The sequence below is a fragment of the Crotalus tigris genome, unplaced genomic scaffold (genome assembly GCF_016545835.1).
Source record: "Crotalus tigris isolate CLP2741 ecotype Arizona unplaced genomic scaffold, ASM1654583v1 scf7180000018122.1127207, whole genome shotgun sequence".
In the NCBI taxonomy this organism is placed as follows: domain Eukaryota; kingdom Metazoa; phylum Chordata; class Lepidosauria; order Squamata; family Viperidae; genus Crotalus; species Crotalus tigris.
Genome location: NW_024096835.1, coordinates 350,527 through 365,307, shown reverse-complemented (window position 1 = coordinate 365,307; position 14,781 = coordinate 350,527). Strand labels below are relative to the sequence as shown.

The 14,781-nt window shown below is 32.7% G+C and overlaps 1 protein-coding gene across 22 annotated transcripts in view; it reads left to right on the top strand.

The window, feature by feature from the left end:
* Nucleotides 1-14,319, top strand: part of LOC120310095 (sarcolemma associated protein) — an 85,569-nt gene extending 71,250 nt beyond the window's left edge. For 8 of the 22 annotated variants that reach the window (XM_039348111.1, XM_039348110.1, XM_039348103.1 and 5 more), the window contains 7 exons: nt 447-572; nt 1,135-1,209; nt 3,613-3,933; nt 5,659-5,776; nt 6,467-6,638; nt 7,545-7,679; nt 12,487-14,317. In XM_039348111.1, coding sequence (XP_039204045.1) covers nt 447-572; nt 1,135-1,209; nt 3,613-3,933; nt 5,659-5,776; nt 6,467-6,638; nt 7,545-7,679; nt 12,487-12,576 — 1,037 coding nt within the window. In that variant the 3' untranslated portion in view covers nt 12,577-14,317. Of the gene's footprint in view, nt 1-446; nt 573-1,134; nt 1,210-3,612; nt 3,934-5,658; nt 5,777-6,466; nt 6,639-7,544; nt 7,680-11,022; nt 11,113-12,486 lie in introns of all 22 variants that reach the window. The other 14 variants (XM_039348104.1, XM_039348109.1, XM_039348101.1 and 11 more) reach the window with 5 other exon arrangements.
* Nucleotides 14,320-14,781: the final 462 nt, after the last annotated feature.

The following is a 14,781-nucleotide window of genomic DNA, read 5'->3' as shown; positions in this document are numbered from 1 at the left end:
AATATATTAAGTCCTTAGAGGAATAGGTTTCGTTACTCTCACCTCTTATAAATGAAGGTAGCTATGTCAAGAAATTAGCAAGTCTTTTTCTCCCCTTTAAAAACAATAACTCAGCATTTCATTCTTGAATAATAAATTATAAAAAAATCTGAAATGAAATATCAGTAGTACTAGAATTATTTTTAAATATATTAATATAAAAGTGTATATAAAATCTTAACACTGCTAATTATGTTTTGGTTAGAATTAACAATCTGTTCCTGCCAATTTATATTTTATAACTTCTTGCATGGCTTGGGTATATAGATACTTGTCTTATTTATCTCCTAACCTTTCCTTAATTCATAATGTATAGTTAACTAATTTTATCTGATTCCTATTATTTCACAAAGTAATACAAATTAAGCTACTGACAAGTGATGCTTTAAAGAAAAATGTTCTTTTAGCAGATGAATTGCAGGGTGCACAATCAGAAACTGAAAGTAAACAGGAAATTCAGCATCTGCGCCACGAACTGATTGAAGCCCAAGAGCTAGCTAGAACCAGTAAACAAAAATGCTTTGAATTGCAAGGTGAGATGAAGAGTCCTTTGAGTTGTAGAATTCACAGGAAATTATTATGCCCCAATACAGTGATTGAAGGTGGCATTTAACTCTGTGATCGGTTTATTTTTAATCTAGATGCATGGTATATGATTATACCACACTTTCAGCAAAGGGGGAAAAGACTGCTATTTTATCCACACTTAATTGGGAATAAGTCCCATTGAACTTAATAGAACCTAGACATATATAATAGTACCTTTTGGTTTAAGTTTAAATAAATGTTTAGTTTAAGCAATTAAAATGGACTCAGTCATTTTCCTCATAGTCAGTTTTTTCTTCAAAGTGGAATGGTATCATGAATGCATTAAAAAGTGCATGATATTTTAAACAATTTTAGACAGTTTATTAACTGTCTAATAGCACAGTAATAATGTAAATATGGTAATTTACTTCCATTGGTTATGACAAAAATCTAATGACATACTAAACTAAGTAATCTGTTTAAAAACTAATACCTAATATATACTTTAAAATTGATAATGGCAGTCATAATAAATTGGTATGTTGAATATTTTCATAATACCTACAGCTCTGTTGGAAGAAGAGAGAAAAGCATATCGATTGCAAGCTGAAGAGTCCACCAAACAAATCCAAGTTCTCCAAGGTAAAAAATAATCTTAAAAATTTAATAGAAAAATACATATGTTGTCATTGAAAAGAACAGAAATTATAATTTTCCGTACAAAATTCTTTAAGTAGAATGAAATGTCTGTTACTAAAATGGTTTGTAAAATTAACTACTATCAGTAACGGGACATAAAAATGTGGTGAGATGGGCAGCAAAATAAATATATAAATAAATAAATATCATTTATTTAAATGAACAAGAATACTTTTCAAGGGTGATTCTAATGAATGATTGCGTAGCATATGCTGTTATTGGAGATCTGCCTAACAGTGCTATTATTAACTGTACACGACATGTACAGTTCCATATTATGTGATTATTTATTGCAAATGCTTTTGTGGCAGTTCAGGCCTGTAACTTAAGTGCTTTTCAGTAAAACAAAGAATATGTATAGTGTATTGCAACAATTCAAAACAAGCAGCCAGATCCAACCTAACTCGGTTATCTCTCTCATTTTTGCTTCAGTCCTCAAGGGCACATTTAAAAAGCTGTGTTTCTAAACACTTCCTGAAAACAGTACTACCACAGAGAATACAGTTCTTATATCTGATAAGAGGATATTCCAGAGGGGAAGAATCATGCTCATCCTGCACAGTGACACTGACTGTCAGGAATCCTGTTTTGAGATTAGCCCAAATTCCCCAGACATTATCCAAGGCAAAGCTTGATATCAATTTTTATTGCATACTAGGAGAAAGCCATTATAAATAGCCGATTGACCTGTCAGATGACACTAGAGTCCATTTAAGCTATTTGTCTTCATAGGTTGATGGCTTATTTTGTTTTGCACTTTTCACTTTTAGAACATTTAAGAGTAAATATGAAACTGATTGTTTAAAAATATTGCACTATAAGAACATCGTTAGGTTTTCATAATATTTGCTGTGAATTTGAATTTGAATTAAAAAGTAACCCAGTGTTTTCATTTTAAAAATAATTCTTAGCCTGTTCTGGTCCTTTTGGTCTTGTTCAAGTTTTTTTATTTTCATAATTTCTAAGGCCCTGTCATCATAATAATGTTGAGTGTACATCTTTCTTGTTGTAATTCTTATAAAAAAATCAGGCCTGCTGAAGCAAACCTTTAAACTTTCTCTTTTAATTAGGTTTGATAATGTATTGGTATTCCTATTCACGGTCAGTAAACTTTGGGAAGAGTTGATGTAGAGTTTCATTATTACCTTTCTTTCCACTCGGTATTAGAGAAAAAAATAAATGGGACTATTACTGCTCTAGTCTTTCACAGATATACCCACTTTTATCAATACATTTTTAAGAAGAAAAAATAAAATAGCTAACTCTATTGAAACTGTTTAGTCTCAATAGATTTTAGTTTAAGAACAATAAAATAAATTACAAATATAAGCATTTGCTCTCCTTAAGTAGCAGCTGCTCATTTATTTTAATAATTACAGATAACCTGCAGGAGATTGGTTGCTATAGAAGCAAACAAAAGTGTTATTTAAATAGATAAACATAGCTATAAAAAAGGAAGGTTTGCAACAGCTGCTATGGCTTTCTTGAAGTGCAGGACAAGGTTACACTATCAGTACCTGAGCTGACTTCAACCATACTCTCTTTCCAGTACATTCTGATTATCTCTTGCCATTTACCAGAATTTTGTGAAGCTGGATTAACTCCCTTTTTTCCTATATTTAATAATTGAAGCACCTTTCAGCTTCTTATACTTGAAAAGAAACTAACATGTCTCAGAACAGAACAGAATAACAGTTGGAAGGGATTAATTGTTCAAACTGCCGGGAAATTTCTCCTTGCTTCTCTCTTTGATTAGTTTCCATCCTTTGCTTCTTGTCCTGCCTTCAGGCACTTTGGAGAATAGTTTGACTCCCTCTTTTTTGGGGCAGCCCCTGAGATATTGGAACACTGCTGTCATGTCACCCCTCGCCCTTCTTTTCATTAAACTAGACATATCCAATTCCAGCAACTGTTCCTAATATGTTTTAGCCACCAGTCCCTTGATCATCTTTGTTGCTCTTCTCTGTACTCTTTCTAGAGTCTCAACATCTTTTTTTTTTGTCTAAGAGTATATATCTATAAGAAGATAGATTCCAAGAAACAGATATAAACTTAGAGGAGTGTTGTGATAAATGTATAAGCTTAATATGATGGTAAACCTCATAAATCCACTCAAAAAGTGCCTCTTTTATGGATATTTTTCTAATTTTGTCTAAATATTTTAAATATAACAATAAGGGACTTAGCTTTGTAAAATTTATGCTACAATATTGTAATGTAATGCAAGCATTTTTTATCTTATACAGTAGTATTACTTCAAAATAATATTTTATAGTTATATTTAAATAATATGAATGTATTGTAGTTACAATTTTAAGATATATAATTTCTAATAAATGTTTATAGCTCAGTTGCATCGATTACAAAAAGATATTGAACGTCTTCATGAAGAAAAGGAAAATGAGATCTCCAGTACACGGAATGAATTGTTGAGTGCTCAGAATGAGATCCTGTTGTTGCAAGATGTGGCAGAAAAGGCCACATCAGAAAGGGACGCGGATGTCACTATTTTACAAGAAGAGCTTCAAAAAGTAAGAGCTGAGCTTGAACGATGGCACAAAGAGGCTTCCAAATATGAAAAAGAAATCGTCAGTCTGCAAGCCAGTTTTCAGCTACGATGTCAGCAGTATGAGAATAAGCAGAGAGAGGAAGCCACCCATTTACAAGGTATAGCACAACTGTCTTAATAATTTGTATAAAGTGGGTTTTGGGGGTACATTGCCTTTTCATTAACAAAAATTAAGTTAACAATTACCGAAGTTGAGATAGAATAAATATTTGAGTTTTAATTACATCATAGCAGTAAAGATAGTAGTGGGCTTGATGAACTTTAAAGTTTGATATAGTAAAGAATCAATTTCTTTAATTCTTTGCCATGGTAATGCAACATGTAATTTGAGGGATTTCAACTGTCCACTGCTGCATATCACAAGTTTTGGAAAGAAAGCTGGGTCCAAAATTAAAATCTTTGGTGGGCCAGTAGTCAGTGTAGTTCATGAGTACAGCCATTCCATAAAAGTATCTGAACCAAATCTCAAATGCCTTGTAAGGAAAAGTTTTTCAAGTATATTTTCCAGGAGTTGCCCCCATAAAAATACACAAAATTGTAAATTATTATATAGGTCCTGTCATAACAACCTCAAATTAAAAGTGCATTATATATAAAATACTGTGATTCAGGCTGTGGCTTGTTAGATTGAACTATTACTGGAATCAAAATGGATGAGTATTAGATTTACTGTGCCACATTGGAGACAATTTATCATTACCTAATTTATAAGATGTAGAGGTTAAGAAATTGGAATAAAATTGGGGAAAATTAGGTGTACGTTTATCTTTAAGACCTGGAAGCTTATTTGGTGACTCAAGGCCAGTCAGTAAAATGGCCCATATTTCTTATATATGTCTTGACAGCAATCATGCTATAAGCTCACTGCAATGGATATCTATACTGCACATTTTAATTATCTCCTGTAAAGTTATAGAACCATAGAAAAAGGAGTTTTTAATTCTAGTTTTCAAATGATGTGTTCATTGTATTAAGATGATGTTCTAAAAGTCCATTCTTTCTATCAAATTATTGATGAAATTCTAAAGATTATTACATTGTAAGATCCTATCTGGATCTTTTCTGTTTTGAGTGAAAATCATTCAGCTTGAGATTGATATTATGGAGGAACAAGCAGTGATTAATTTTAAAAATGTAGTCATGCTTCTTCAACCTGTGTGAAAGGTTTCAAATAAGGATGTACAAAATTTACTAATTTTCCAGATTGTCCCTTAGGACAGGGGTCCCCAACCCCCGATCCATGGACTGGTACCGGACCACAGCATGCCAGCAACCGGTCTGCACAAACAAGCAAAGCCCCATCCATGGGATGCAGGCAGCACGCAAAACCATGCACTTTCTGGTCCGTGGAAAAACCTTTCTCCATGGAATTGGCCCCTGGTGTCCAAAAGGTTGGGGACCTCTGCCTTAGGAGTATGTCAGAACTATCCTAGTCCAATGCTGTTCTGGAGATGGTTTGTTGGTTTCTGGAAACAAATTCTTTGGAAAAGAAGCAATATAATATGTTTTGGACATGGCATTCTGGACAAAACAGGCGTATTTTGGGCTGAACTACCCATGGAATATTTGGTCCAAAAGGGAAAACAGAAATTTCCAGAATTCTCCAGAACATTCATTCCCAAATCAGTGAGCCTAACGTATTACTAATTTCAAATTGTTTTTTAAAAAGCTTAGCCCACAAAATACTGATTTGTCATAGTGAAAACCAGTTTTCAATCCCAAAATAGGCATGTACATTCAGATATAATGGGCGCTAGTAAATCTTTTTAAATAGTTATTTCTTAGCTAGCTTGAAGAATATTATAGCATTCTTTGCTTTATAGGTGAGCTTGAAAAGTTAAGAAAAGAGTGGGCTGTTCTTGAATCTGAATGTCTCTCATTAAAGAAGGAGAATTCTTTGCTTGCATGTGAACTTCAGCAACAGGAGAAAGAGCTGCATAAGTAAGTGCCATGGAATCAAATAGGACAAGGTCAAAGGTGTTAAATTCAAAACATTGTCTCCTGACTTAGGGGTTAATACTTATAGATGTGTTTCTGTTTATTGTGAATGTTACAGTTCATCTAAATCTTCCCTCTTATTCAATTGACCTGTTTTAGCTACAATTCTGTTTCTACTTATTCACCTCAGTGAGCTAATAAAAAAAAGTATAATTATGTGGGACCAATATGTCTTCTACGCTGGAAAATATATAGAAGGTGCCCATATCATTCCTCTTCCCAAATCCCAGCTGATTTTATTTTATATAAGCTTTGCTTCATTTAACATTATGAAAATAAGTCTCTTGGGCTCACTCATTTTCCTTCTGTTTTCTTCCAATATAATTAACATTTTAAGCCTTTATTGTTACAACAATTGAATTTCATAAACTTTAGATTTTAAACGTTGGGATCTGCTTGGTTGGTTTTTGGTGTTATGAGCTGATTGGAAATACTTGCTTATGCTTTTGTACAATACATGTTTGGAACATTATGTCTTCTTTTGTACTCAGTAGCCTATATATAAGAACTTTAATTATAAGATTATGCAGTAGAATTAATATTATGATTACAAAGAACATACATTTATAATGCATTGGTTTAAAACACTTATTTCTAAATATGAAGTATTGTGATTTTTACTTCCTTTTTTAGCTCTCAGCAACAGAGTTTAGCACTTACCAGTGATCTTAGTGTTCTGGAGGGAAGCCGAAAGGAACTTGAAAATAAAATGGGTTCTTTAAAAGAAGAACATCAGCGTGATGCAACTACTCTAAAAACACTTCTCAATGAGGCAGAAAATCAAGCTAAGGGTGCTCAGAATGAGGTAAGTTTCAACCTGATTACATCAGGGGTGTCAAACTGGCTCCCAGGGGCTGGATGCATCATGCTGAAATCGCACCCACCCCATTGCCGGCAATGGAAAAAAAGTCGCGATACGTCACGACACATCACGTGACGTTGCGAGTTTGACACCCCTGGATTACATGGTTATTTGCATTTCTTTAAAGAGGCCTAGAATTAGGGTACTATTTTGTTCTCCTAACATTGGATGAATTTGAACGAAGTAGCTCAATGAAATCGAGCTCAGATTTCTCTCTCTTCTCTCCCAGTATTTCTTTGAGCAAGAGATTTGAAACTTTTGTATCGATATTCAGTTTTAAACAATATTTCATTAAACAGAGAAATATAGCTAGTGCCTGGGTTATTCAGTGCAGTAAACTATGCACCATTTAAAAAATGATATTTTACATGAAATGGTTAGGCATAAAACATGGGTATCTGCATTAAATATATTAAACAACTAAGGCAGACTGTGATATTATGTGAAACTGGTTTAGGCACTAAATTTGGTAATTTTAGTTCTATTAAGAGAAAAATCATTCATCTCTATTTGATCTTTTATATTTAAATCTGAACTTTCTAAATTTTTGCTTTAGTAATGAGGTAGCTTAGTCTGATTCTGAACGTAAGATGGCATCACTGGAGAAACTACAGAGGCTGAGTTTCTGTTGGATCACTATTTCCTAGGAAGATTTGTAGTTCTTGCCAATATTAGATGCATCAGTCAATTAAATCTGTATAAAGCATGTGAACATCTAAATTCTTATTCCAAATCCCTATAATAGAGAGTAATAATTTATTAAAGAATTAAAAATTATTCAGAAGTTGTTTTTAATGTATTTTTAAAGTTTAAATATGTTTTTGTTTTTGTTGTTTTTATTTCTTTTAGTATGAAAAGACACAGGCCATGCTTTCAGAGCTGAGATTAAAGTTTGAAATCACCGAGCAGGAAAAGCAATCAGTCACAGATGAACTTAAACAGTGTAAAGAGAACTTGAAGTTACTTCAAGAAAAAGGAAATAATGTAAGTCAATAAAGATTGTGTATGCCAGATTGTATTTAATTTCCACTGTGAAGGTATTTGGATAAGATATATATGAAAGCAGTTGGTTCATATTTTCCTGGATATAGACGATAGAGCATTAAGAAAGTAATTTTAAACAGTTTGTGAATTATCCAAAAATTGAATGTTTTTTCAGATCCAGTTGGAAGGTTCCAAACATTGATTTTTCTTCCTACTCCCCCACTACTTTTCCTTTCCTGAATATAATCTGACTTAGAGCAACCATTTTACAGGTGCAAAGAAAAGTTTTATGTTGAATAAAGATGGAATTAAGTAGATGGGGGTACAAAAACTAAGAAAGAGATAAAGATGCTGATTAGGATGATCTCACTCATTCACCCTCACTATCGTCCCTCTAAACATTTAATTCTGAGGCTTGAAAAAAATATGCTTTTTCTTAGGCATCATGGCTTAAGTAGCCTCTGATTTTTGTCCTTTTTTATGTTAATGGTTTGGCCAATGGTGACATCTTATTTGTATAAATATTGTAATTGGCATCTGAACTGTGTTGCTAATATTAAAAGCAACAGACCTTGAATTTACAAAAAAAGGTATTTTTAAAATAATTTTAAATTAACCCAGTTAAGTATATGAGATTTTAGTTCTAGTGATGCCTAGAAGAGTTCACTATGAAAAATATATACACTTATTTATGTATTTGTGTTTGTTTATCAGTCAAACTTCTTAATTATCCATCTCTCTCACAGAAGGCTCTGAGCAGTGTATAATTTAATCAGTACAATAAAATATCCATATTCTAGCCTGCTATCGATCCTAGTATATACTAGCATCAATAGTATAGCCCTAATAAGCTTGCACTTTTGGTAAAGCAACCAATTTGCTCTTTTGAGTATTGAAAAAATTCTTCATATATTGGGAAGCTTTATTCTACAAAAAGTGTTTTCAAAGTTCTGATTATACAAGAAGGCAACAGTGAATAAAGAACAGATAAAAGGATCACAAATTCAAACATGTTTGTATGTTCTTTAAAACTGATAACTGTTTACTAAAATGTTAACTCCTATTGGAGACAGTCTCAAAATAGTTTGAAACTTAAACATTTAAAAATTATATGGCCCATTGTATCATAAACCAAGTGTTTTTTTCCGGCAAGAGGGAAAGTTGGAATTTTGAGAGCATTTGACAGCTGTGCTTACAGAATGTTTGATTACTTCAGCCTCATGTTTAAGTAAATATAGACAACATAAACAACAGTATTGTGGGATTCCATTGGATTGCGCATGATGTTGCATCTTTTCCTGGACTTGTAAGGTAGCTTCACAAGAACAGCAAAATGCCTATATAAGCTAAGATGCAGGTAGATGTTTGAAAGACAGGGTATGTTTCTTAACTCAAATATGTATTTTTCTGAGATTGAGTGGCTATCCAGTGAGCTCAGAAAAAAATTGCAGTTATTTTTAAGGAGACCAAATTGATGCTGTGTGCATGCCTGCACCCATTCCAAAACATTGCATACACCTAATCATAAGTGTATTTTATTTCACTCAGTAAATATTTTTGTGCGAAGCATATCTTATTGCCAAAATATTTTCACTAATTAAGTTGCTGGCAGTATTTTTTTTCTTAATTGATCTACTGCCTGATACAGGTCTTACAGTTTTAATTTTATCATCCGTAATTTCCATTTACCTACCTATTGTTCTGATATGCAATGGATGCAATTATGTAAATGGGTCATTTTTAGGAAACTATTACTAATAGATTAACATGCCTTAACAAGATTTGGTTATTAGGTCATAAGAGTCTCTAAATGTGGGATTAGAATTTGGACCTCTGATATTAAACATATTAAACAAAGACAGCATAGAAATAAAATATACAGTCGTTTTTTGTACCTTTGATTGGGGTGCACATAATCTGATTTTTCTCATTCTATTTAGGACCATATACTATTCATTACCGACACAATAATGCTGTGTGTACTGTAGTATAGATTATTTTTCACTGCCTGAATGCTATATTTTTCCCATTGTCTTCATGTAAAGCAAAATATCCCATTATACTTTTTAATCATCTTAGTTGACCTTAAAAAAATCTAAGAATCTAACCAGTAAGGTACTAGTTAGTATTAGGTGCCCTTCAGAATTTGGGCTAAATTGAAAACAAGAAAGGAAGGAAGGAAGGAAGGAAGGAAGGAAGGAAGGAAGGAAGGAAGGAAGGAAAGAAAGAAAGAAAGAAAGAAAGAAAGAAAGAAAGAAAGAAAGAAAGAAAGAAAGAAAGAAAGAAATCCCAGAAGGTGGCAATGGCAAACTACTTCTGTATTATTTATAGGAAAAAATACATGGATATGTCTCTATAGTCAGCCAACAACTGAATTTGACTTAGAAAGTCTTTGCTTTTTTTTTTTTAAGAGAACATAATGAGAAACTATATCAATGAGATTCATGATAAGAGTTGCTGAATCAGAAGCAAATCTTGGGGTCCAGTTGTTTCACCCATTGCTGCAACCCCTTTATTATGAGTAATTAATTGCTATTTTAAAATCAGATTTAGATGTTAGCAGCACTTTAGATTCAGATAGTACTATACACAGTGGAATAATATTGTTTGTGAATATGCTTGTTATTCCTTTCCCTGTTGTGCATAACTTAATGTTTAGCCCACAAAAAAGTATTATAAAAATTATAGTTACACAATGAGGCATCATTTTGAAGAATACATATAGTTATACAAAATCAGATATGTTTGCGTGTTCTTTACAATGGATATTGTTTTCCTTCAGAGATACTCTTTATTTCATAGAAATGATATGTATGTAAGAAAAAATTGTATAAGTGACCTCCACCAATAATTCGGCTACAGAGTTTGTATTTTATTACAGTGATAAATTGGTGAAGAGAAAGATATGTTTGAGGAAGAGTACTTTGTGGACAGAGTTCTGGATCAGTATTTGAAGTTCTGAATTAAGTATGGGTGAAACCCTGGCATATGTTGTACATGTAAAATGTACTACACACTATCATCTAGTGAAGCCTGCCTACCTAGCCCCCTCCAAATATATTGGACTTGCTGGGTAGAGACTATCTGAAGGGAGATAGTCATCCATCCAGTTGAAGCACATTCCATGTGACAAGAAAATAATGTTTCATTTTTCATTATTCATGTTTACTCTGTACAATGGTATACTAACTTTGTATGCCAAAGTAGTTGTGTCTTGTTGGATGTCTTTATGTTTCAGTTGAAACAAGAATTGATCTTTAAACTATCCCCCTATCTAAATCATCTTTACCTTATTGATTTTTATAGCACAAAATGATCTTAATATCCCTTCCCTTCCCTTTAGCCTTCCATATTTCCACCCGTCCCAGCCGTATTCATCGGCCTTATCCTGGCTTTCCTGTTTTGGTGTTACAGCCCATTGTGGTAGAGAAAGGTACTACAAGCACTATTCAGTCCATGTATGTTCGTCCCTTATCACCTGTTTGTGCCATTTTTGTAAAAAAAAAAATGCATGATGAAAAGCGAGTACTTATTTACCTAACTCAAATCAATTCTTCATTTAATAAGCCATTATTTATAATATTGGCAAACCAAACAAACTAATCATTTAACATTTGTCTGTTTTCCCTGTGCTAATGCTAACAGTATCCTATTGTAAACGTATTTTTCTGTTCCTTTTCCAATACACATTTGTCTTACATAAGGTGCTGTAGTTAGGGCCTGGAAGGAAACCTAACTATTTATTTCACTCTTAGCAAATCAGATGTTTGCTTGCTTCAATTTGGTTCTTGAATTCTTTTTTTTTACCGTCAACTAATTCCAACATTTCTCTCTGAATTTGAATGTTTTTTTTTTTAAAAAAATTCTCACTACTGTGACAAAAATGGAGGGGAAGGACAAGATGAGGGCAATAGGTAGAGGATTTGCATTTCCAATTCTAAACTTGCAGTGATTTTTGTTACTTTCCAAAATGAATTCTGTAAGACCATAACCATTTATATAAAATAATCATAATAGTTAATGTTGTAAAGAGCGGACATGAACAATTATACGTGTAATATTAACACTGCATATTAATATTCTGACTCATTTTAAATCTAGGCAGGAAAAGTTAAATATGCATTATTTCAAGACATCTGAAGATGTTTTAGAAGAATTCATAATTTGGCATGGGACTTATCTAAGGTTTATTTGGGACAAAGCATAAATGCTGTTAATGAATTAAATTCTCAAAGAACTAATAGGAAACACTTTAAAATAAGAAAAGGCAGTATGCATACTTCAAATACCTTACATTAATCCTGGGCAGCATAATTTATAATAAAAGGAATTGTAGTCATGTTACATAGTGAAATTATAAAGCTAATGCGGTTAAGAGACAGCCAGTTTGGTCTAGTGGTTAAGTACCAGGCTAGAAATTGGGAGACTGTGAGTTCTAGTTCCATAGGCATGAAGCCAGTGAAGTTACCTTGGGCCAGTCACTCTCCTAGAAAGAAGGCAGTGGCAAACTTCTTTCTAAAAATCTTGCCAAGGAAACTGAAGACACTGGTCCAAGAATCAACACTAACTCAGAAAGCATGAAAATAAAATTAAAAAAAAGTTAGATCATGGACATTTGCGTCCCACTGGAATATCTTTTAAATGAAATTATATTTAATTAATTGAAATGCAGCCAACATTTCTCCAAAACCTAAATCTGATGGAAAACATTCTAGGCTTGCCAAGAAAGTTAAAGAAGTAACATCAACTAAAACAAATGAGAGATTGATTCTTTTCTTTTTTCTTTTTCTTTTTTTTTCCTACACAGAGCCAATGGCCTTGGATGCCTGTGATGGCAGCTTTGGTAGCTGTGACAGCCATGGTGCTGTACCCAGGCCTCACCAGAGCTTCTCCATGAGAACTGTTGTTGAATCCCTACCCCATCCTCCATCTAGAAGCTGGCATCATTCACACATTGAGGGAATCAGAGAATCATCCTCTTCCTAACCCTTTTTTTTTTTTTTATCTTAGTCCTTCAGAGTTTGGCAGCAGCAGGGTCGTTGCTTTACACTGTACAAAATGTATCTGTTATAAAGAGGGAATAAAATAATTATTTCATTCTATGGTAAGCAATATTATTGCTTACACATATATGTAATTCTTAAGATTATATGTCGGAGTCCTAAATACTGTTATGGTGGCCTCAAGTAGGCTTCTTGGTACCAAATTATTTATGATGGTTAGGTGTGTGGGTATTTTACTTTAAAAATTGATTGCCCAGTGGAAAGCAATGCATTTTCCCTTATTTGGATATCCATGCCAAATATCCTTTAAAAATACTTGGAAGTTGATGCAGTGTGCTCAGTGCCTTTCAGTTAGATGTTATTTGTACATTAACATATCATTATTTTTACTTGCTGTGAGTCACTGAGCTATTGGGAACAATTTTCTTTTTTTCCATATTTTCTGATAAAAACAAATATTTTTGTTCAGTAAAAGCCCTATTTTATTGATGATTTGGAGCTTGTATAATTCATTGTCAGCCTTAAAGAGCTCTAGAAAAAAAATGAGTGAAAAGCATAAGTCTAGACTGTTTTTGTGTGCATGTGTGTGCCTGAGTGAATTAAGGTTTTTCTGGGAGCAAAATCTTGATTTTCTGATGAACATAGTGCAGTAATCCAATTTTTAGTTTGAATGTAATTTATTAAATTTCATGTATATAGACACTATGAAAACCCAATGTATTTTCTCACATATCACATTAGAAAAATGATTTTTTTTCAGTCACTTATTTGCAGAACCAACCTGGGGAAATATTTGTTTCTTTAATTGTACTTGTGTTGGCATAACATCATGATGTGAGGTTCTTGGGTGCTTTTAGTATTAGGGAAAGGAGGAAGAAAATCAAATTGGGCCAGCTTTCAGGAAGGGTGTAATATCTTAATTGGTCCTCTGTGCAACAATTTATGCTGAAAGAATGTGGTGTCCATAATTAGAAGCTTTATATCACAGTTTTTTTGACCTTAATATGAATGTTTCTAGTTGAGTTATGAATACGAGCAATCATAACTTACACTTGACTGTGCCGGTTTCAGTACATATTAGCTCAGTTTATTAAGATCTGTAATAATATAAAAAGAATTAAAAGATGAAATGATTCAACTGATAGAAAATTCATAGGAAGATTTTTCTCAACTAAAATTGAGTTGGTTTCAAGGATTTAATGGCAATCAAAATATAGTTGAATATTTAAATAGAGTTTTTAGATTATTTGCCTTTGAGGGTCATTTTTATTTTAAAGGTTCTGTCTTAAGCTATTTGGAATTTGTTAATGGGAGGATCATTTAGATTTAAGGGAGTGTTATTTCACAAATGTAGAAAATGTCATTTTTGTTCATTTCATTATTTTCAGTTGCAGGAAACTGTAACTCACCCACAACACACACATGCCAGTGGTATACAGTACCTCTTGTATATAGGTTATTGCAAATATTATTCTGAAAATGCTTAACTTCAGAATTACATTTTTAAAAGTAAATAATTGTTTTAAATCTATTTTGTAAAGATATAAAAAACAATAGAATTTCTGGAGTACAGATTGAACTATTTGCACTAACACATGTGATGTGCATGATTTAATAAAATAACTTTACTCTCCCTATGAATCTCATTTGAATCTTCTTTGACAACCACATATTTTATTTTGTACACCAGAGTATGATAATCAAAGTTATCACCACATATTTTATTTTGTACACCAGAGTATGATAATCAAAGTTATCACAGTGTTTGTATTACATCTGCTTATGTGTTTATTTGCCATATTGGTTTATTACTGATTATGAGATTTAGTATAGGCGATTCTTCATTAATTTTTATCATTATTATCAAATGTATTTGCCATCCATCTCGCAGTCTGAAGCGACTCTGAGCAGGAAAATGAAATCTGATTTCATTTTTACCAGACCTCAATAGTTAATAATAAAATACAAGTAACATAATCAAGTGTATAAATACATCATCCATTGAAATGTATATTTAACAAGATACATAAGATAATAAAAGAGGATCATAAACCCCTCAATGGTGTCATCACAGCCTCCATAGATGCTCCCAAATAGTT